This window comes from Onychostruthus taczanowskii, unplaced genomic scaffold (assembly GCF_017590055.1).
Source record: "Onychostruthus taczanowskii isolate IOZ18803 unplaced genomic scaffold, ASM1759005v1 scaffold57, whole genome shotgun sequence".
Classification (NCBI taxonomy): domain Eukaryota; kingdom Metazoa; phylum Chordata; class Aves; order Passeriformes; family Passeridae; genus Onychostruthus; species Onychostruthus taczanowskii.
In genome coordinates, this window is record NW_024503346.1 from 1,280,906 (window position 1) to 1,303,901 (window position 22,996).

General features: G+C 47.0%; 1 protein-coding gene across 2 annotated transcripts in view; it reads right to left on the reverse strand.

Moving 5' to 3' along the window:
* Nucleotides 1–22,117, reverse strand: part of ATP9A (ATPase phospholipid transporting 9A (putative)) — a 47,781-nt gene extending 25,664 nt beyond the window's left edge. For both annotated transcript variants that reach the window (XM_041417876.1, XM_041417875.1), the window contains exons 1-13: nt 21,961–22,117; nt 14,553–14,697; nt 14,092–14,205; nt 12,548–12,656; nt 7,416–7,474; nt 6,489–6,540; nt 5,845–5,939; nt 5,428–5,508; nt 5,174–5,249; nt 3,014–3,090; nt 2,252–2,412; nt 1,381–1,523; nt 569–681 (exon numbers count right to left, since the gene is read on the reverse strand). In XM_041417876.1, coding sequence (XP_041273810.1) covers nt 569–681; nt 1,381–1,523; nt 2,252–2,412; nt 3,014–3,090; nt 5,174–5,249; nt 5,428–5,508; nt 5,845–5,939; nt 6,489–6,540; nt 7,416–7,474; nt 12,548–12,656; nt 14,092–14,205; nt 14,553–14,697; nt 21,961–22,028 — 1,293 coding nt within the window. In that variant the 5' untranslated portion in view covers nt 22,029–22,117. The remainder of the gene's footprint in view (nt 1–568; nt 682–1,380; nt 1,524–2,251; nt 2,413–3,013; nt 3,091–5,173; nt 5,250–5,427; nt 5,509–5,844; nt 5,940–6,488; nt 6,541–7,415; nt 7,475–12,547; nt 12,657–14,091; nt 14,206–14,552; nt 14,698–21,960) is intronic.
* Between the last annotated feature and the right edge of the window lie 879 nt (nt 22,118–22,996).

The window sequence follows — 22,996 nt, forward strand, 5'->3', positions numbered from 1 at the left end:
AGATCTTCAAATTTAGTATCACTGCTCATCAGCACTGCTGCCAAAATCCAACAGCAAACCCTCAGCTGAAGTGCACTCAGTCACTGCTCACACACTGGACTAGTCAGTCACCCAAATGCTCCTGACAAATACTGGGCACTTTGGCAAAAAATTAATCAGTAGTCAAGTTTTCTCTAGAAATTCAGTATAAAATGAAGCTGAAGTGTGGGGGTTTGTGGTATGGGAGGTTTTTTTTGCTTGTTTTTTATTATTTTTTTTTAATACAGTTCTGTCATTTAAGGGTCTCAACACCAAAATAACTAAATACTAGGAAGGAGAAAGAAAAGAGATAGCTGGGTATCTAAATAAAAATTATTTTAGACTCAGACCTCAGCAACAGGACACACTTGCACATGATGTGAAACGACCCACAGAACACAACGAGCAATCATGACCTTATTTGTTAATTAAGCATCAAGTGACCTTCAGGCTTTCCCAAAAGCAGCTCACCAGCAGATCCCTACCAAAAGAATTCCCCAGCGGCCCAGTGCTGTGGAGTTTTGGGCACAGGGAATGCAGCTGGCTGTACCTGTGTGTAAATGCTGAATATGTGGCTCTGCACCTCGTCCATGGAGTCCAGGCCGTACGCCACCGTTCCCAGGTGGAGCCTCTTGAAAACCATCTCGTTCTGGGTGAGAGTCCCTGGGAAAACAGCACCATGGAGTGGGAACAACACCCCCTGCCCAGCACAGCTCCTGTCCTGCTGTGCCTCGAGCACAGAAAGCTGAATGTGGGCCAGCAGCTGAACCCGTCACTGCGCCACTCCCAGCACAGCCAGGGCTGGCAAAAAACCCAAAATAACAGACCTGAGGGCTCCTTCTCCTGGGAGGTGGGGGTGTATAAATAACAATGAGATTCACCCCACAGTCAATGCCAGCAGGAGCTGCAGGCATAGTTCTGGTCCCACTGGAACCACAAAAATTGGAAACTACTTCAGCGGGACCAGGATTTTATGTCAGACCAAGCTTTTCATCACAGCTCAGGCCTTCAATTCAAGCTCAGCTTCAAAGGACAGCAGCAGACAGCTTCTGCCTATATATGTACATTATCCTAACCTGGCTTTGAAAACTAGCTCTAAAAAGTTGATTTAAATTTTATTTTTACCCTCAGCTTTTGTTGTAATAGTGTGCTTCAAGTATTCCTTGAAATAGCATAATATTCCTGTCCTACCTTACTTACAGCACATTCAGAACAAAAAGAAGCAGAACATTTTTTCAAAAACTGATAAAATCATATTGTCAAGACCAAAGAAATCTCACATTATTCTCTTTTCCTGGCCAAAAACATAACAAAATCCAAACAACATGCCATGACTCAAAGCTGTATTTTCTGCACCAGTACCTGTTTTGTCTGTAAGCAAATAGGAAATCCTCCCCAGCTGCTCAGGGATGGTGCTGGACCGAACCACAGTGCCAGGGATTTTGGAATCTCTGCGGATCACCCAGCTGTACACAATCTTCCCCATGTCCAGATTCACTCGTAAACTGCACAGGAGGAAAGAGAAAAAGGAAAATAAAAAGTATCACCATTTTCCACATCCAAGGATTTGGAAAAAATCCTTGTGAACTGCCACAGTGCAATGAAAGGACAATGCTTCACCATGAACATGTGGAGAGTCTCCAAAGGAGAGTCTCAGGAGAAGTTTATTCAAAGTCAGTGCTCTGCTGGCCAATGTAATTACACTGTCATTCAAAGACAGATGACAAAATTACAATGAGAAGAGCAGATATGATTTGAGGGGAAGGTGGACAGAGTAAGGACAGCGATGGATACCAGAGAGCAGATATGATTTGAGGGGAAGGTGGACAGAGTAAGGACAGCGATGGATACCAGAGAGCAGATTAAAAATGGAACTGAAATGAATCCCAGTCCTGCACCCAAAGTAAGCTACTAATTTACTTATTAATACAGTATAACTTAATATCAAATTTTCATTGCCCTCTAAATGCATTCCCCTACATTCTGTAAAAAACACCCTCCTTTTCCATTTTTTTGGTCTGTTCCAGCAGGTACTCCAAACACTGAGAAGGGAATTTAAATGCCTAATCCACAGCCTGAGCCAGTGAACGGGTTAAGAAATTGAACAAATTCAGCAGAATCTACAAAGCAAATCTTATGTTTTAACTTCATTTCTACTTGTGGCCTTGCTGAGCTGCGAGATGAGGAACAGGTAAGAGCTCAGGAGCCCGAGCAGGCAGTGCTGTGCCCTCACCTGATGGGAATGATGTTTGAGAACAGCAGCAGGAACCTGATGATCTGCAGGTACCAACGGCCTGCAAAGTGCTGAAGGGCCACCATGACCAGGGACACCACCACCAGAGCCCCAAAGAGGATCTTGGTCAGGCAGTTCACCTCCAGATCAAAGAGGCCAATCTAGAAGAGCAGGAGAGAGAGATTTCAGGCACACAGATGAAGGTGTCACCTCAGGGCAATATTCACAAAGGAAGTGAGCTGCCACTCCACCCAAAGAGCCATTCCCACCAGTCAGCTTCTCTTCTTTTAAAACACTACAAACATATTTAAATTTATAATCAATGCTCTTGCCAGCTTATGAAATGAGATTTCCATCCCTCAGAAGCTCAGCAGAGGATGCAGAGGTGTGAGGGGCTCACGCTGCCAAAAGCTGTGTAAACATCCCTGCACCTTGTCTTAGCTGTGCTACAACAGAAGAATACAGCCAAAGACACTTTTCTATTCTAACAGGGACTGTCTCATTATAAACATATAAAACAGTGTCTGACAACCTTAAAAAGGTTTCAGGACATATGTATAAAGGATGAAAAAATCCTGTAGAAATCCAGGAGAAATAGGTTCTGTTCTGGTAACTATCTTAAATCACAGGCTGGAAAATATTAATTATTCCTATGAGGTTGCCCCTACAGTGTGCACATAGAGTATTTGGAAAGATCTACTTTTAAAAACTGACCTGTTTCAGACCCTTGTTACTTATTACAAACCTGTTTATTCACCATACCTTACTTCTTGGGTTGGAGGTGTTCATGACACTGCGCAGCTCCCTTCCTGTGTAGAGGACAACTCCCACCACAGTACCTGCACACACAAAGGTTTTCTCCATAAAAATACTTCTCAGGTGAAGAGCATTTTCAGCAGGCTGATTTCAGAAGGAACCAGAAATTCAAGAAGCTGGTATCTGCAACACAACACCTATGAAAACACAGGACTGGCATAGGAAACCTCCTCCCAGGCAGTAATTCAGTCTCAGGGTTGGACTTGATGCAGCATCACAGACTCCACCAGCTCATGGCAAGAGCAGCCAGCTCTGCTCTACCTTCCCTGACCCCCTTTGGATCCACTTGTCTCTCCAGACTATAAATAAAAGTTGGTAGGGATGGAGGATTTCTTGGATTTCCTCCCACCACTTGGAATCTCACTCTGGTGCTGCCTTCCACCAAACCTTCATTGTGTGTCCAAATTAAACCAGCTCTGGGCTAGGGTTATTTATTGGTTAAAAACCATATTTATTGGTTTAGGGTTATTTATTGGTTGAAACAATCAGAGCAAATCAAATGAATTCCAGAGCTCAAAGACAGAATTACCTTGTTTTAAAATCTACAATTTACTTCAAGTGTTTAACTAAATACTCTTCCCAGCACAAAGTGAATCATACCAACTCCTACCTTCCTGGAACAGATGGAGCTGCTGGGAGCCCATCAGTGAATTTGAATGCTCTGTCCCACAGTTGCTAAAGAGCTGATAGCAACAAAGTCCTCAATTTTCTTCTGGCAGAAACATAATTCAGTTCAGCACCATAAATTACAGGATTTCTATGGGTTTTCTCCTAAAGACTTTGCAAAGAGCCATGAAGAAAAAGCTGTCTACCATCAACAGTTTAAAAGCTGCTATTGGCCAGTGTTAGGAGTCTGTAAAAATGGAGAAAACCAACTCTAAAAAAAGCACTACTGCCAATACATTGCTACTTTGTGCTCTGCTGTTCCCCTGCTCTCACCTAATGATCAGTTTTAACAAGATGCAGGTGACTTATTTTTAAATAAGGCTGATTCAAGAGAGGTGGTTTCTAAAAATATGCTGAGAAACATTCCTTTAAAAGAACACCCCCAAAACCAACAGCAAATCCCTGGAGCCAGATGGCAGGTGGTGGTAAGATCATCACAATTCAGATCAGCAGATGGCACAGCTACTCCAAATCCACTGCAAACAGGCAGAGTCAGACCCAGCCCTCCTGCAGCAGATGGAGAAAGACACATTGCTCTGCTTCATCTTACAGGGGCTGCCCCGGTGAGATGGCACCACAACCCCACAGCTTCCACTCACAGCAGAAGAAAAATAATATCCACATTTTCTCCTAACAGAAATAACCTACAACATGCTATTTGTTACTACCACAGGAGAAACAAAATCCAGTATTGTATTGATAAGTCAGTCAAAATGAGAGGAAGCACCTGCCAGGACTAAAAGAAGCTTGAGGACACGTTGATCTGTGAAAAAGGAGTGCTTCTAGTTGGTTTATGGCCATTTCAAACAGACCCAACTGCACAAACCCTTTGAAATTATACTGGCAAATGCACTGTCAAGTCTCTCCATTTGACAAGTTCAACTCCAGAGCTGGACTCCAGAATTCCACTCTCCTCCAGCTACTGCCCAGCAAACACACTGGGCAGGAGAGGAACAAGGCTTTTACTTTGACAAGCCTCTTCAGGGGGGCATTGATTAATCTCAGGCCTCGGGAGTTTATCGTATGTATGAGTCAAAATCTGTCCAAGACTTGATTTTTTTCCTTTCTTAAGAGTATATAGGACAAACTCAATGGAAACACTTACCTGGAAATCTTTCATCTCAGCTTCTGTTCCCAGAATCCATTTGACACCATTTCTGTTACAGATTAGGATGTCAATGTGCAGAGCAATTAAGTGCTATTCTGCTCCTAGATGCTAAAGAAGGGCCCCAAAGGCCATTCCACTTCTTTCTCATCTAGGAATGTCCAAGAGGCAATTAGATGTCAGCTCAGCTCCCCAGAGGTGTTAGGACAAGGGGGAAACCTCATTCCAACTGCTAATTTCTCCAACTGACAGAATTATTATTCCATCACAGAAATACCTTTAAAAATTGTTAACATATTCCCTTAAAAACAATTTTACATGGGTCTCCACCTTACCTGATGCAATCACTGTGCTGGCCCACAGGGTGTTTTCTATGCTTAAACTTTCATTTACTGGAGGGTCACTGTCCTCCTACAATGGGAAAAAGAGAAAAATAAACAAACTTGTCAGTAATGGAAAAGAGCAGAGGATGAGAGGTGTTTGGGGAGGGATGCTGGGCGAGCTGGCAGGGGGATTTCTGACAGGATGGAGAGTTTTTATAAACCCTGGTGACTCTCAGGTTGATTTCAGGCCCTGGCAGCAGACTCACCCTGGTGAAGGTCCCCACGAAGTTGTGTATGTCAATGTTGGGTTCTTCTGCGTAGACGTAGGAGCGGATTTGCAGCAGGTCCTATCAAACAGACACACCCATCAGCCCTACCAGCTCCTATCAGCCAGCCACAGCTTAATCACGTACAGCAGTTTTACCAGAATACCTCACCAAGAGTTACTTGGCATGGTTTAGAATTATCTTGATACCTACTGCAGCCCAGGAGTCCCCCAGAAAACACACCTGGGGTAGCAGTGCCCTGAGGGCATTTCCTGGGGTGACACCTGAGAGACTCCTGGGACTTATCTGTGCCCCAGGAAAGAAAGCACAGCCTGAAAACAGGAGTGCAGCACCCCCAGGTTTTCAGGTAAAGCCTGGCCACAGCTCCCAAGCACAGAGTGCCAGGCAGGTGCTCACAGAGGCCGTGGGCAGGCGCTGGGTGCAGGTGACGGGCAGCCGCAGCTTCCAGTCCGTCTCCCCGTCCAGCTGGTCCGTGCGCAGGAAGCAGGACCCTGGGGATGGGAACAGCAGTCAGGGATCCTGCCAGCTCTGTCCTAGGCACACCTACAGCTAACTGATGGGAGGGCTTCCCCTCAGGACATGCACACCCTTCTTTCTCTGGAAACAGAGTCCGATTTACATTTGTTAATAACTGAACGATGTCGTTCCTGCACCACATTCCTTTCCCTCCACTGGGCCAGAATTCTCCATGCTATACTTTTTTCAAGACACTTGAAATGTTCCCATTTATCTGTTTTATAATTCTTCTGATCAAACATTTCCTTATCCCCCACTTAACAAAGCAAGCCTGAACAGTAAGTAAATGTATCTAAAATGCAACCAGATTCATTCACCCTGGACTCAACCCCTACATTCTTTGATTAGCAAACAAAACTAAAGTATAACATCCTGAGAAGTGGTGGTCCATAAAACCACTTGAGTTCCCCCTCTCTCTAAAATTTTACTATTATCTATTTCTTTCACATTTCCAAAAGATAATTTTCTCCAAACAACCAGTGAAAGGTTAATGGCTATTTTGACAATTGGTTCCAGATGTTTACCATTCTTCTCCGACGTCCTCAGGAAGATCATGTCAGCAGGGACCCTTTGGTTCTGGGGGGAGAAGAAAGGCCATTATTGTGCAGGCAGCCCTGCACGCGTGTGCAGCGCCTTCCCCAGAGCAGCAGAGGCACAAAGAGGATTCCTTTGTCAGCCTGGAGCCTGGGATTCAGTTTGCTTTGAATCCTGAACTCGCTTCCCTGCAGAATTCCAAGTGCACGATAATAACTGGTGCCAGCTCCCACTGACCAGACCCAAGGGTTAGGTTTACAAAAGGGCTGGAGAGTAATTCTAGAAGTATGAAGAAATCTTAAACTAGTGCTGGTTTCCTTTCAAGGAGTCCCATGTTAGCAGAAAGGCTGTATCTGGAATCTGCAGCTACCAAGTTTCTCATTTTGTACTGAGTATTTTCATACTAATGGTTTTAGAGGTCACAGCTGCTTGCAGAGAGTGGATGGGAAAAACAAAGTCAGTGGATTAAAAAAAAACACATTAAAAGCTGTACAAAGGGGGAAATGTACCTGTATACATACCAGTACCTACAAACACATCACTGGGTCTCCCAAAACTGCAATGCTTATACCCAAAGAAACACCTGGATGATGCTGCATTTGTTCCAGGTATTTAACCTGCGTCCAAGAGTCACAAGAAAGGATAAGGAAGCTCTTTATCTTGCTATAGGATAAGTAAAAAAATAGGTTATAGGCATACCTACAGATTTGCCCTCATTTGTAAAGATAATGATATTATTGGTGAGGTGGGAGAACACTGTAAAGTGATTAAATATTTAAACTTGTGTTCAACACCTGATGTTCTGAGCCTATTGTCAAGTAAGTAGGAATTCAAAAGATCTCATTTTCTATGGTCTTGAAAAAAAACAAAACAAAACACCCAAACTTTACACAGGAAAGAAGAATATGAAGGCAAACCTTTTCCACAATGATGAGGTCACCCACTTGTATGTTAGAGCTCTTCACCTTGACAGTCCCTGCAAAGGAAAGGTGCTGGTGTTAGAGCAGAGCAGGCTTTGGGGGGCTGTGTGCTGCTCCTCCCCTCCCTTCCTTCCCCTGCACTATGGGGGTGAAAATGGGAAATGCTTCCACCACAGGAACTGGGCAATGCTGCCCTGGAAAGACTTCTGAGCCCACTATCCCCACTAAGGGATGGGTCTCCCAAAAAGGGCTGAAACCCCTCCTGTAACAGCTCCAGCTCCAGACACCAGCCCTGGCTGCAGAAAGCCCCAGCCACTCCCTAGTCATAACTCTGAAACAACTCCTTAAACTCCTTTTTGTACTGCTTAACTCATGAATGAGTGAAACACTTTCAGCATCAGGCAGGTGACAGAGCAAGAGCAGAAAGTTACAGCAGGGAACCATCAAATCCAGCTCCTTTTCCTCAGGTGCCTGAAAATGCAAAGCTGGACTCTCAAGCCAAGGCCTGGAAGCTGAAGTGCAATGGGTCCATCCAAAATCCTGCCTCCAATCCTCATTTCCTGCCCTGCTGCAGCTCCAGTGTCTGGCTCAGCTCTGCCACCTCTCCTTTGCCTCTGGCAGGATTGGCCAAACAAGCAGAGAACGGGTCCTACAGAAATCACGTAAATATTTATTCCTGTGCAGCTGTCAAACATTTCCCAGTTGCTTTAAAACAGGGGATTAATTTAACAATTGGCTAGTAATTTCAAATCATTAGCCAGCTCTAGATTTGGCTTCTCAGACTAACTAGTGATTTATAATCAGTTAATTTGAACCCTGCCTCCACGCGTCTGTTATATTTCAACAAAAGCCTCTTTAATCTGCTGTGATTTGAGTGGAAGTGGGGGAGGCACGTGGAGCTCACCCTGGCACGGACAACACTCCTACTGTACCTCAAAATTCACGGGCTAACTGGCCAGATAGCAGCTCAGGGGAAAGCAGGAGGGGGAAGGGAGGGGGAATAGAAATTAGCACAAAGCACAAAGGTCACTGGGATTTTACTACTGGCAGTCCCTTCATTAGCATCCTTCTCAGGATATGCTTCAGTGTTTCTGCTCCAAATTAACAATGAAAGCCATTCTGGGCTGGGGGCAGCCTGCTGCTTTGGTGACACACTGTGTGCCTAACAACATGCTTCATCACTGTGCTAATAAATGCAGACTTCCTTGCACGCTGTAATTATTCCTACAAATTATAAGCAGTCATGGCCCATTTCACAAATATCTCATAGGTCTTTCATGGATTCTGGAGTTTGCCTTGTGAGGGTTTTTGGTTAAAAAAAAAAAAAAAAAAAAGGTAAACAAAACGAATTCTGGGCTGAAGACATCTCTGCCGGGGCAGGAAGCAAACCGGGGATTAAGAGTCCATTACGCTGGGGCTTGAAAAGAAAAGCTGCACTCCAAGAGGATCAAAAAAAGCATCCCTGGCAGTCTGCTGTATGGGCTATACAAAGTTAGGTACTATGACACTAAAAGGGTCTGACAGATAACATCTCTTCCTCCCCTTTTAATACGGTTATTCACAAAGCAACAAAAAGTGCTTTTGAATATTCTCCTGCGCAGAGGGAGGGGGGCAAAGCCCCAGTGCTCTCCCCACACAGACACAGCCACTCCTGACCCAAAGTGCAGAAAAGCTGGGGATTTGTTTAACCATATTTTCTGTATTCTCTCCGAGATCACAAGGATTTATCTGGTCAGCAGAAGCAGTGCTACCTGCAGGGTTCAGGCAAACTTACTTTTGTAAGGCTTTCCTTAACGAGGTAAAAAAAATCATTCTGCAAAAGAGAAATTAATGCCTGGACAAAGCTGTAACGTGATGATTTCCTACCATTACGTACATAAAAGGCTTTTGGGATCATTATGCTGAAAACAGTATCATCTACTTGAAAATTTTTCCAATTTGAGAAAACCCAAAGCAGCTGGAGCAGATTTGTCTTGCTCAGGACCCCTCCCAACCTCAGCTGTTGGAGGGTAAAACAAAGAGGGGACCTTTCTAAGCAGCACACGTTTTTGTAACTCCTGGATAAATGAGATGCCCTTTTTAGGTAGCTAATTCTGCTTCTGCAGCCTCCCTGGCCCCGTGGGTGACATCTCTGCAGTGTGCACCACACGTCCTGCTAAGAAGGCCCAGGACCAGATGTTTCCTTTGACTCAGGACTCCCATAAAGAACTTACTTGAATCAGTTTTATTTTGATCTTGGGAATTCTGTAATTCCCTTCTCTTTCTGTGGGGAAACTGCCACCTAAACATCAGATGTTTTCTCATGCATGTTTAAGAGCAGCTAATAAGCACAACTGTTCCATCTCCCAGAACTGCTCTGCTATTTAAGTATTTTTGTAATCATAAACTCCTGTTTTTCTAAGTGCAACTAGAAATGCTTCCTGTAAATACACACAGGTTTATTCAGCATTTTTATCACTTTCAATTTGTATTTCCTTAAGTTAATCTGAATAGAAGTTGGTGTTTATCACTTTTTAAAAGGAACTAGTCTTGAGCTCTCATTCAAAAAACTCTATTGCTAAAATTTGTCTGCAATTCATTTCATTCCCTGCTGTGCCCTGATTTATCTTTTTTAAAGACAAGAAAGTAAACACAAACAAATGCAAACAGTTTGCTCCAATTTAAACTATGTTTTTTGAAATTATCACCAAATCTGCAGTGTGATGGATGTACCAGAAAGCAGATCATTTCAAGTAATAAATATATTAGCCAGAAAAGATTCCCCTTCTTGCCCCATGAGCACTTAGGTCAAAATTTCACAATAGATCTGCAAAGCTGCACTGAAGTACAGATCCAAACACTTGCTTTGGAATTAAAGATGAAGCCAGAGGTTTACTAAAATAAGTTAAATGCATCTAAAACATAAAAAAAAAGAAGGAGGGTGGGTTTGTTTGATGTGCTGCACCAAACTTTTGGCTTTTGCAGCCTTATGCCATGGAGCAGGACTTGCAGAGTTTGGGAAAATATTGGTTTTTTTATGGCTGGTAAATGCCAATGATCTGTATCTTAAGTAGCACCCCTCAGTAGGAGGTCCCTTCCCACTTTTCTGTGGAGTTTCTCTCTATTATGCAGTGTTACCCAGGGAGGGGGGCTGCAGCAGAAGGAAAACAAGCCAGGAATTTGCAAGCACAGTTCGAGCTTTCCATCAAGCAGATCAGAACACAGACCCCTGGACACAGGGAGGCTTGTGGCTCATGAATGGGGGATTGAAATTTGATTATTTTTTATAACAATCCAAACAACTCTCCTTTAAACGCAGAGCTTTCCACTAAAAAAAACAAAAAAAAAAAAAAAAAAAAGTTTTCAAGAAGTCTGCTGGTTTCATCATTTTGGAACAGAAATGGATCATCTGGGTAAAAAAGATAAAAAAGGTTTAGGAAGGAGGTTTTTTGTCATCAGATCTCAGCACAGGGCAGTGTCAAACCCCTGCAGCATCACCTGTGCTGTGCAACAGCAGCAACAAAAGGAACAGCCTGTAAATAGCCAAGTCCTACTGTCAGCTACACCAAAAATTAATTGTTCACATCAGCTGTTCCAAATTTATTTTGATTTTTGCTGCCTCGACCTCTGAGCTGGTGACACTCTCCCTTGAAAAGCCAGCTCCTTCCTGTGACTGTACAAAGGGGTGAGATAAATCAAGCCCCAAATTTCCATCCCCAGCCTCACCAGGCCCTTCCCTGCTCCCAGGTAATTCCCAGAGGAGCTGAGGTTTTAATCAGTGGAAAAGGAGATTATCAGCTCTCCCAAAAAATTAACTTCTGAGATTCAGTGAGGGACAGAAAATTGCTTTTCTCCCCAAACCATGTAACAATCATAAATAATTTTCTACTCTAAACTATACTACGGTCTCATTCCTGTTTCTGCACAAAACTCATGTTAAATACAGTGCCTTGAGATTTTCAGCTAGTGCCCAGCTGCCAATCCTCCTTGGTTTCTTTCACAAAAATTAGAAAAGTTAAAGGAGTGGGGGGAGGGAAATCATTCATGGGAAACGTAATAGCAATATGAAAAGAACTAAAGGAGAGGTCAGGCCCCTTATAGATCACTGAATAGAATCCAGAAGGCAACTCTTTTATATCTTTAAATAGATGTAGTACACCCCTCTTGGATGAGGCTTTTGTTGGTTGCCAAGCATTTTAAGTGTTGTACTAAGAACATGTTATTAAAAGGGGATTTAATATTCAGAAACTCAAACTCCCCAGTTTGGAGTTGCCTCATAACTCCTGGCATGTGAAATATATCCAGCCTTAAGCAATTACATTTGAAAAGCAACCTTATTCCTACAAATGCAGCATTTTTTTTACTACACCTACATCACTGCATCTTGATTCAGGGGTATAAACTTTGATAACTAATAAACTGGAAACTGAAAAGGACCAAACCTTGCTCAAATCCAGTTCATTCCCTTTTTGAAACAAAACCCTGGCCTCACCATCTTTGTCGTGGTGTTAGGAGTAACTGCATAGTGAGGCAGCACTGGATTGTTGAGATGAGAATTTAAATGTCTTTGTTAGGTGCAGCACAGCTGGAAACAATGGCCAGAGCAGGGTCAGGCTCAGCTGAGCCCAGCCTGGGCTCAGCCCCAAACGGGGGCTCCAAACTCCTCCGGGCTGGAGAGGAGCCTCGAGGGGATGGGCATGGAAAATGCAGGAGCTGATCCTGCCAGTCCTCAGGAACTACAGCACTTGCTGCTGACAAACACCTCACAGTCTTTTTAGGGTCTTTTTAGGCTCTGCAGGGTGGGCAGGCCTGGCACAGGGCCCAGAGCAGCTGTGGCTGCCCTGCATCCCTGGCAGTGCCCAAGGCCAGGATGGGGCTTGGAGCAGCCTGGGACAGTGGGAGGTGTCCCTGCCATGGATGGGGCGGCACTGGGTGATCTTTAGGATCCCTTCCCACCCAGACCATCCCACGAACCCCTCAGCAAAGCCCAAACCCCATCAGAGCCTGCTGCGGAGCCAGCCAGGAGCAGCCCCCGCGCGCCAGGGCCCGGCAGCGGCAGCCACGCGCCCGGGAGCCCAGAGCCCCCTCCCAGCGCCTGAACTCCGGCTCTGGCTGTCAGCAGGGCTGCATTCCCCAGCCTGGGAGCCGACCTCTGGCTGTGAGCTTGCTGTAGATCTGCGAGTTCACTTCCTTGTCCCTCATGTAGCAGCGCAGCTCCTCGGCCGCCTCGCGGATCACGGTGACGGCCAGCACGAACCCCTGCCAGCAGCACGGGGAGACAGCAGGGAGCAAAAGGTCAGGGGACAAATCACATCTGCCTCGAGTAACAGCAATAGTTATCAGTGCCAACAAGGTAACAGTCTGCGTTGCCTTTTTCTAGCTGGTCGTCCTCAGTGGGTGCAGTGAGATGTGCTGCTGTGCAAACCCCAGCACCAAACTCACACCAGCTGCTTAAAAACACACTTGCTGCCTAAGAAACTTCCCAGTTTTGTCATGGTGCTCTCCCCAAGCACACCTTTGTGAAGGTAATCCCCCAAGTGAGTCTTTGTAGAGCTTATCCTCAAGAAAACCTTTGTGGAGTTTACCTTAAGAATGTAAGCAGCAGATCTCATTTCACCCCACAGCTGAGCAACTAAGAGTGAGAAGCCCAGGGTAAGGCAGACCCCCCAAATCTCAGTGCTCAGCACCTCAGAGCCACTGAAGTCAGCACAACTCATCTGGGAGATTTCTTTGTATAGAAATGTATACAGAAATCTGTATCAACTCCTTTTTATATACACAGATAAAGAGAGAATACATGTGCCTTCATGTGTGTGTACACAGACACTCCACCTACCCAAATAACACTCTAAAGATATTTATGCGCCCTACTCATGCTATAATTACAGGTTTTGCTGATTAGGGCTTCAGTCCTACTCTTCTGTACATATGAGCAGTCATTTCATTTCCTCTTGCCATGAGGAAATGCCTGCATCACATCCTTCACTGTATAAAAAATAATCAGTTAATGCAAGCCAATTCTTTGTGGGCTTGGTATCACGCAGTCATGTTTCTACCAGAGACTATTAGCTCAGACAAAACAGTTAAAACACTCCTCGTGCACCACAGAAAATGAACTTTTCACAACTTGTGTTCAAAGTTGCAACCAGGTACTGATTATCTCTGTCAGTACAGAACTTTAGGAAGGGAGCAAGGTGATGTTAGAGACTGCAGGTTTCTAGTACTTACACACATCTAAATGTGTGATCTAATTAATTAACATAGCAATGAAATGCATTCATTCATTTACCTAGAAATTCCTATCTGCTTTCCAAAATAAAACTTAAAAAGCATCAGCTATTTTCAGCTTCGGTTTCAGCTGTTTGAAGAGACTTCAAATAATCACCCCAAAATACTCCCCCATCCTCCAGCTGACTGTGTCATCTCACGTGTCATTCATGGAGAATGCATGGAGATCCAGGCTTTAAAAGAAATTTAATTTCAACAGCAGTGTCCCAAAGCTGCCCCTTCACTTCTTCCTGGCTTTTACCAGGGATCTCACTGCACTGAAAGCTAAACCCCACAACATGCAGAGCACAGGCCTCAGGAACAAGTTAAAAATAGGATTGAAGGTGCAAACTTACACCTCACAGAAAAGGCAGCACAAGAAATTTTGTCAAACACCAAATTGGATAAATAAACCTTGAAGACCTACCAGAGGAACCCAGTATGTGTAAAGTGCACCAAGCCTCATCTCAACCACGAACTGAGAGCAGGCCAACAGCAAGAAATAAAGGTTGAAGAAGTATTTGAACTGGTTAAACAACACCTAAAAAAAAAAAAAAAAAAAACCAAAAAAAAAAAAAAAAAAAAAAAAGGCAGACAACAAGAGGAGGGAGGATGTTATGCATGTTGTAGTAACCACCAGAAACATTTCTGCATGCTTTCCTGGTGACTAAATGCTGGCTTGGAGCAGTTTTAAAGCACTCCTGGACACTCAGGACACTTCTGTGTCTGGTTTGCTGCTGCCCTGAGGCAGCTTTGGCATCAACTCTACCAAACACAAGCTCATCATTTTCTCCAGCTCCAGATTCTACACTTATCTACTGTAAAACCACTGAAAAACAGGGAAAGCAGTAGGGTGGGACGATGAAAAGCACCTTTACTCATGCTTACCCCAGGGAGAAAGGTAAAAAAGTTGTACTTCTGGTTGTTGATGACATTGCGGGGGTACCTCTGGTCTCTCTTCTCGGGGTGGCCAAGCCAGACGGAGCGAGGCCTCGGCTCCCTCCTCCCGCAGCATCTCAGGCACTCACAGCACCTGCAGAGGGACCACAATCAATCAATGAGCTCATTTCCCACACACCTCTGGGTGTCACACACCCCCTGCACACCTGCAGCAGCCCCAGGAGCTCTGCTCACACCAGCTGCAGTGAAGGAAAGAAACCCTGCCCTGCGCCACGTTACAAACCCCAACTCAGAACCAAACCCAGGTCAGGCCCTTCAGGAAAGATGCACCAGCCATCCTTCCTGCACCTTGGAAAAGCCTCTCTGTTCAAAACCACCTCCCAGAGCCAAAAAGGGCCTTTTCCTGCTGTCCCTGCTGCTTTCTGACAGCCAGCCCCTTCCCTAAGCCCTTGCTCCTTAAGAACAGACATACAGAACCACACTGAGATTTGGCAGAGCCAGCATCAGCCAGATTGATCCCCCAAAGCTCCAGAGCTCCTACAAATCATCCCTCCAGAGTGTACCACAAGGATTTGTTCTTGATTCAAGCATTCTGCCCCAAAAGTTCAGCTCAGTGCAGAGCTGACAGAGAAATAACTGCTGAAGGAGGTGCAAGAGCACTCTGGAAGTCCCTGTCTTGCCAGAGATACACACAGTGCACTGAGCAGAGCTCACATCTCACCACACAGAAGGTGGTCACCTACAAAGAACTTAATTTTTCACGTTCCAAGCCCTGCTGGCTGCAAATAGAAAGAAGTGTTATCAGTTAAGTCAGTTCCCTGAGTACAGAAGGAGACTAAAACTCAACTTTGCTTCCAGAAATAAAGAGGTGTCACCACATGATGCAGGGCTCCCTGAGCAGGCACAGCCCTTCGCTCCACCAGCCTGAATGGCAAGATGAATTCTCACAGGCTTTTAGAACTACACAAAAGCACTCCTGCTTAATCAAACTATTTGGACATTATTCTATTTCATGAAGAGTCTCAGACAAGCCCTGAAATGTGGATTTTCTCCAGTGTGTGCCAGGAACAATCTAAGCCTCAGTGCAGAGATGCCCCCCAAGCACAGGGAAGGTGATTTTCTTCTGAAAGGAGCTTTGAGGCAGCAAAGCCCTGCACAGAGTGCTGCAGGAGCAGAGACCCACAGGGGCTGCAATCAGCACCTCTGCATGCTGCCCAGAGCCTCCTGCAGCTCCAGGCCAAGCCAAACCCTCCCCTCCAACAGCATGAGAGCAGTGAACACCTAAATCCAGTGACTGCAGAGAAATAACTGGAGAGGGTCTCATGCTCAGGTATAGATGTGTATTTCATGAGCTGGATACCTTTCAATTGCAGTTTGCTTTAAAGTTTTCAGGTGAAGACCTAAGACAAACAGCCACTTGCATCCCAAATATATTTGAACAGAAACTACTGGAAATGGTAGTATTTGGATTCCAACGGAATATAGATATGCTCCAAAGAAAAAAGGGAAAAAAATGTGGTTTTCCTTCTTTCACAAAGGAGAAAAAGCTCCAAATGAAGCTCTAACCAAGGGATCAAACCTGGTATCCACCAGCCTATTTCATTACAATGTGCTTTCCAGTAAGGAAAAATCAGTCAGTCCTTGCAATCAGACAGCTGAAACCATTTACCTTTGTTTATTTTTGAGGCTGGGCCTCTTACAAGGATTGTACTCAACAGCAAAATAGCCCCACAATATTTATCATAATATTTACAATATCATAATATTTACAATAGGGTGTAAATATATCATAATATTTACAATAGGGTGACCCCTGGCAGCATTTCCCCCACAAACACACTTGGTGCTGTAAGAATGGTAATTTACAAATGCTGTGCTACTACAGGGCTGAGAAACAACCTAAAAATAATGCAGCTCCAAGAACAAGCAAGAAAGGGCATGGGAGAATCTGCTGAGTAAAAATAACAGGTTTGTGAAATCCCTGCCTGGCTGGAGTCAGTTTTTGCAAGCTCCTGAATTACAGGGAAAGCAAACTGAAAACCTAATTAGACAAACAAAAGAAAAACTTCCTGCCTAGCAAGGTTTGAAGGCAAATATCAGGAGCATGGATGCCCGAGTAAAGAACATCCAGAATTTCTTCTGGGAGTCTCCTCCACAGCCTTAGTTTCTGTAAAGTATTTCATTTGAAAATTCCCAATGAACACAATGCTACAACCAGCAGTGGCAGCCCCAGGTTGCACCACTGGAGCTGGGGAGGTTCCTCAGCTCTCGGGAATCCCATTGCATCACAGCCCAGGGCTGCAGCCTCAGCCAGGAGCTCCCGTGCCAGGGAGGAAAATCCTGGCAGCAAATCCTGACTTTTACCCCAAAAACGTTCCAGGGTTTTTGTTCTGAAGGCGCCAACTCTACCCCAGTGCTGGTGTTTAACCCTCAGCACTCTGTGACTGTGTTTTCCCTCCTGTGGGCACAGAGCAATCCACCACCCAAAGCCTGCTCCAGCAGGAATGTTGTCTCACAAAAACTGCTCACAACAACAGCCCATGAATTGCTGAAATAAGTTAAAAATGAAGTTTTGGTAAGAACAGAGCAATTTCTCAAGCACAGAACCATGTGCTCATTCTTCCAGGCAGAAGTTTATCACTCCTCCCATAGGCAGCAAATTACCTTAATTTTTAATTATTTTTAAACTTTTCAATGAAGTCTTAAACTTCACTGGGGAAGAATCAATAAGATCATTAGTTCTCCTTTTCTCTTTCTCCTCTGCAAACTGAATAATCTTAATGTTAAAAAAGAAAAATCTATTCCTATGGGCATGAGAAACAGAGCACTCTGAGCACATACAAATGTGTTTTCAGATTAGCTTTGGTGCCCATTAAATAACAAGTCCTTTTACTGGAGCTGTCAGCTTTTTCCAGGTAATTTATCTGTTCCTCCCTGCAAGAATTTTGCAGGCACTGTGTAGTTCTGTGATCTGCTGTTTCTCTGGCTACCACCCCTATTTTTAAGTCAACAGCTTAGAGATGCAGGTGATGAGGGAAGGGGCTGCTTCATTACTACAAAATTCCCTGCTCAGAGCAAAGGCAGTGGCACAGGAGGAAGTTTCTGGCAGGGAATTATTTGCATTAGTAGGAATAATAAAACATTTTCCATCATGAAATCTAAAGATTGCATCCTGGAAAGGGAAAGATTGTCCAGAAAAACAGATGAGAGCTGACATTGCTGCTGAGAAACGCTGATAAAATTAATGTGCACTTTCCAAGAATAGGAATCACAATGTTACAGAAATGTAAACAGTTTCTGTAAAAGTTTGGGAACATGTTCCTAAACATTTCTCCTTCTCCATTTTGCAGCTGAAGAACTGAAAAACAATCCTGCAATAACCTTGAAGTATAGAAAACTAGCAAGTGAGGGTAAATAATGGGCTTTAAAAATTATCACCTTACAGAAAGACCAGGAAAAATACATAAAAACAGCTTATATGGGTCAGCTTATACAGCACTGTGCAATTGACATTTCAAATCACAACTTGGCAAAAATAACAATGGGAAACAAACTCACAAATCCTCAAACAGAGTCACAACCACTGAAAAGAATCCCTCAGGATGCAAACTGTACCTGAAGCTCAGTGCTGTAAGTGAAGCTGCCCTTAATCTGCAGAGGGATCCAAACGAACAGCAGGAACTGAAGAACAGGTCTGCTCTGCACTTCACCTGGGATTTTATTTGCTCACAAAACCACGTTCCCAGAGGTGATGTAAGAGGCAGGAACACAGCAGAGTGAGTGCCAGCTGCCAGGTGAACAGCCACTAGCAAGAAGCAGGTTTCATTTATAAATGTAACTTGTTTGATGGAGAACGAAGATCAAATGAAAAATACTCCCATGTAAAACAAAGCCAGTGGGAAAAAAATGCCACGTTTGTAGGTGTGCAAACCTACAACCAATCATGTTCTGATGTGGCATTTGTCAGATAAGTGCTGAAGTTCACTGACACATTTAATCACTTCTAAACCGAGCTCATTTCTCAGATTTTGTTTCTGTGACCCTCTAACACACAAACCAACCCCCACCTGACATCATTCCAAAACAAATTTTCCATGGCTAAAGAAAACCAGAGCCATGCACCACCACTTCACCCTTTTATGCACCTGCACGTGAAACATTCTGGAACATTCCTGCTGCAGGCCATGCAGCTGGCATGGCTCTGGAAGGGGCCAGGAGAGCTGCAATTCCTGCAATTCCCTGCTGTGGGAAGGCAGCCCAGCCCCAGGCTGCAGTGCCAAGGCACACCCACACAGGCTCTCCCAGGGCAGGAGCTGCCACCCCTCTCTGTTGACTCTGAAATGGAATTTGCCATTTTAAACGGAGCCAGAGTACACAGGCAGCAAATGGCACAGCCTCACCAAGTGTTCCTGTAAAGCTCCTCCTTCCCTCTCCTTCCTTGCAGCTCTGGATGCAGGCCTTTCCCACGGCAGCAGCTGCATGAGCACAGCAGTTTGCTGCTTTAAAAGGAGCCTGGCAGGATTGAGGACTGACACCACGAGCTATTTAGGGGAGAACTTGTGTCATGTGCTGAGCAGAGCACCCGGGGTGCTCCAGGAACCTCCCTGGCAGGACTGGGACCCCAGCAGCTCGGGCTCACTCCCATCCCACCATCTCTGCAGCTCCTGCCATCCTTCCCTCCCCACGGGCACAGTGCTCACAGGGCTTTCCAGAGGGCTGCAGAGCCTTGGGATGAAAAGGGCTGAATTCAGGGCACAGCACGGGAACTCAGAGCCCTTGGTGGCAGCAAGAAGAGCCCCTCTGAAGCTGTGCTCAGGAACAGATCCCCACTCTCCCACTCGGCTCCTGAAGCTCGTGGCTTCTCTCCAACACAGACCTGAGCTGCCTGAGCCATCACTCATCTCTGCAAGGCTCCTGAGCCAGCTCCTCCCTGGCTTCCTTTCAAAGCCTGCCAGAAGCTGAGGGTAATGAAAGCCTTGCTGGATGGCACCTGCCCTACAGGTGAATCAGCCATTTCTCGCTTTTATTTCAACAGAAACCAAGATTTCTATAGAGACATTCATGACCAGAAATCTGCTCCCCACTCCAGAAGACCACACCAACAAAAATCTATCTGAAAATTCACCCCCACTGCTGGGGAACCCCCACAGCAGAAACCAGCTGGGGCTATGCTGAAGTGAAGCCCATCAACACTTACCCATCCTGGTTTTCTCACCCCCACTGCTGGGGCTATGCTGAAGTGAAGCCCATCAGCACTCACCCATCCTGGTTTTCATATGCATCGAGGAACATAAATTGGATGGCTTTAGTGTGGGCTTTTCCTCAGAGGGAACAGAAAAAAGAAGGCCTTGATTATGGCTTAGGATTCCCAGGACTCCATTCTGGCTGTGACACCAGGGACCCCTTGACTTGCTGGGTGATTTATTCTATGGTTTCTAACACTGGTTTGCATTGGCTCGACTTCAATGCTTTGCTATCCAGCACTTGATCAAATACCAAGAGATCACATCACTAAAACAAGGGCTCCACATATATGACAAATCCCACCCTCAAACAATTACTGCACCAAACAGAAACCCCAAATCCAATTTATTTCAACTGCTATTGAGTAAAAGCCCTAGGCAAGCTTCCTTCCCGTGCCGCTGGAATTTTCTGCCACCACTGGAAAGCCTCTCAGTGGCTGCTAATCAGGCAGAATCCACAGGCAATGAACCATGACACTTACCCATCCTGGTTTTCATCTGCATCGAGGAACATAAACTGGATGGCTTTAGTGTGGGCTTTTCCTCAGAGGGAACAGAAAAAAGAAGGCCTTGATTATGGCTTAAGATTCCCAGGACTCCATTCTGGCTGTGACACCAGGGACCCCTTGACTTGCTGGGTGATTTATTCTATGGTTTCTAACACTGGTTTGCATTGGCTCGACTTCAATGCTTTGCTATCCAGCACTTGATCAAATACCAAGAGATCACATCACTAAAACAAGGGCTCCACATATATGACAAATCCCACCCTCAAACAATTACTGCACCAAACAGAAACCCCAAATCCAATTTATTTCAACTGCTATTGAGTAAAAGCCCTAGGCAAGCTTCCTTCCCGTGCCGCTGGAATTTTCTGCCACCACTGGAAAGCCTCTCAGTGGCTGCTAATCAGGCAGAATCCACAGGCAATGAACCATGGCTCGGGTTAGCAGAGGGCAGGTTCTGCTAGGCAGCACTAACCACACTGGAACACCCAGGAGGCTCCTGCTGGAGACTACAGAACTCCAGGAAAGAATCCACTCGAGCAGCTTTGAGAGATTTCCCAGCCCCTCACCTCTCCCCGCTCCCTTCAATCACGTCACCAAAGGCGAGGCCACGGTGGCTGCACCTTGTGGCACTTGCTCAGCGGTGCATGTGACACAGGCACAGGGATTGCTGCTGCATCACACACACCTCCCTGCCCTGCTACTGCCACAGCACCACCAGCAACCTGACAACAAGGAACAGACCTAATGCTGAATGAACTGTGTGCAACAATGTCACTTTCAGCACTCCGAACACAAACTACCAGCCAAAAACATAAACAGGGCAAACGTGTATATTTCCCCTTGCTCTAACGGTGAAGATTTCTTTCAATATTTTGGTTTATTTTGCTAGCATCACTCGCCACATTTAAGAAACCCAAACTCTCCAGGGATGAATGAAATGCTGTGACAGCTGACAGCCAGGTGACTTGGACACCACGCACACCTTGCTGTGCAAACCAACCTGTCTGCACCGTGGTAAAATCCCGTAATGGAAGACTACCGGAAAACCATTTTCCTTATTTACCTTCCTGCAAGGCAACACCGGTATAAACATATCCCCGCGTCTCCTTTAGGGACGCATCGCACACCCGGGCTACGGCAACATCGCCCAAGGATATTGTATTGCCGAGCTGATACAGTTCATGGAGCCGGGCCTTTGTTACACGCACCGCCGCTGGTGCTGCGCTCTTCCAAGGCCGGGGATTCTGCAGCCCGGGCCGTGCGCCACAGCGGGGATGGACCGTGACAAGCAGGAGCGGGCGCGGCGGTGACACGGCCGCGGTGACACTGCCGCGGTGACACGGCCGCGGTGACACGGCCCCCGCCCGGTCCGGCCCCTCCGGGCGCTGCTGCCCCGCCGTGTCCGCGGCTCCGGCGCTGAAGGCCGGGCCGGGCCGGGGCTGTCCCCGCTCCCGCAGCCCGCCTGCATCCTGCCCTGCGCCGGGCGTGCCGCGGCAATGGCGTCAGGAGCAACCTGTCAGCGCCCGCCTGCCTCATCCTCATCCTCCTCCTCTCCTCCCAGCCGGGCTCAGCCCGCCGCCGCCCCCGCCCCGCGCACCCCGAGCGCGGCCCCGCCGCCGCCCCGGGGGTCTCGCCGCCCCTCACCCGCCGCGGTGCTTGCTGTCCATGCGCTTCTTCTGCCGCACCGGCTGCAGCGGGATGTTGTCGGTCATGGCCGCGGCTGCGGGGCGGAGCGGAGCGGGGGATGGATGCTCCGGCTGCCGGCAGCGCCCAGCCCGGCCGCCGCCGTCTGGCGGCACCGCCGAGGGGCCGGCCCGGCGGCTCCCGGCACCGCCGCTCCGCGCGGCCGGGGATGCTCCGCCGGCCCCGCACCGAGCGCCCGCACACCGCGGATCCGCGGGGCCGGCTGGGGTCAGGGGGAGTCGGGTCCGCTCCGCCCCGGACCGGGCAGGGCAGGGCAACCACGCCCTGATCTGCCACGCCCAGCCACGCCCTGATCTGCCACGCCCTGCCCCGGCCTCGGCCGTCGCCTGCTCTGCCCTTTCCCCGTCGTGCCCTTTCCCCGGCATCCCGCTCTGGTTTCCCGTTCTCTCCCAGCCTCACAGCTCCGCGCTGAGCGCTCCTGTCCGGCCCAAGGCGCGCAGCTCGCCCCACTTGTGCCCTGCCTCACCCCTCGTGTGCTCTGCCACATCCTGCGTGTGCCCTGCCACACCCCTCGTGTGCTCTGCCACATCCCGCGTGTGCTCTGCCGCATCCTTGTGTGTGCCCTGCCTCACCCCCCGTGTGCTCTGCCACATCCTGCGTGTGCCCTGCCACACTCAGCTCACCCCACACGTGCCCTGCCTCGCCCCCCATGTGCTCTGCCACACCCGCGTGTGCCCTGCCGCATCCTGCGTGTGCCCTGCCTCCCGCAGCCTCAGCTCCCCCCCTGTAACGCCCCCACCCGCGGCACGGGGCTGGGATCGCTCCTGCTCCTGCTCCTCCTGCTCCTGCTCCTGCTGCTCGCACCCTGCTTGCCCGGTGACCTTCACCCACTCCTCTCAACGCCCGCTTCTGCATCCAAATTCAGATGTCCTCTGCAAATTTAGGCACAAATCGCTCCAGCACTTCTGTTTCTGATTTCAAGCGTCATTGCACGATGGATTCCAGCAGCACAAAACCTGCAACTGTCATTCAGAGT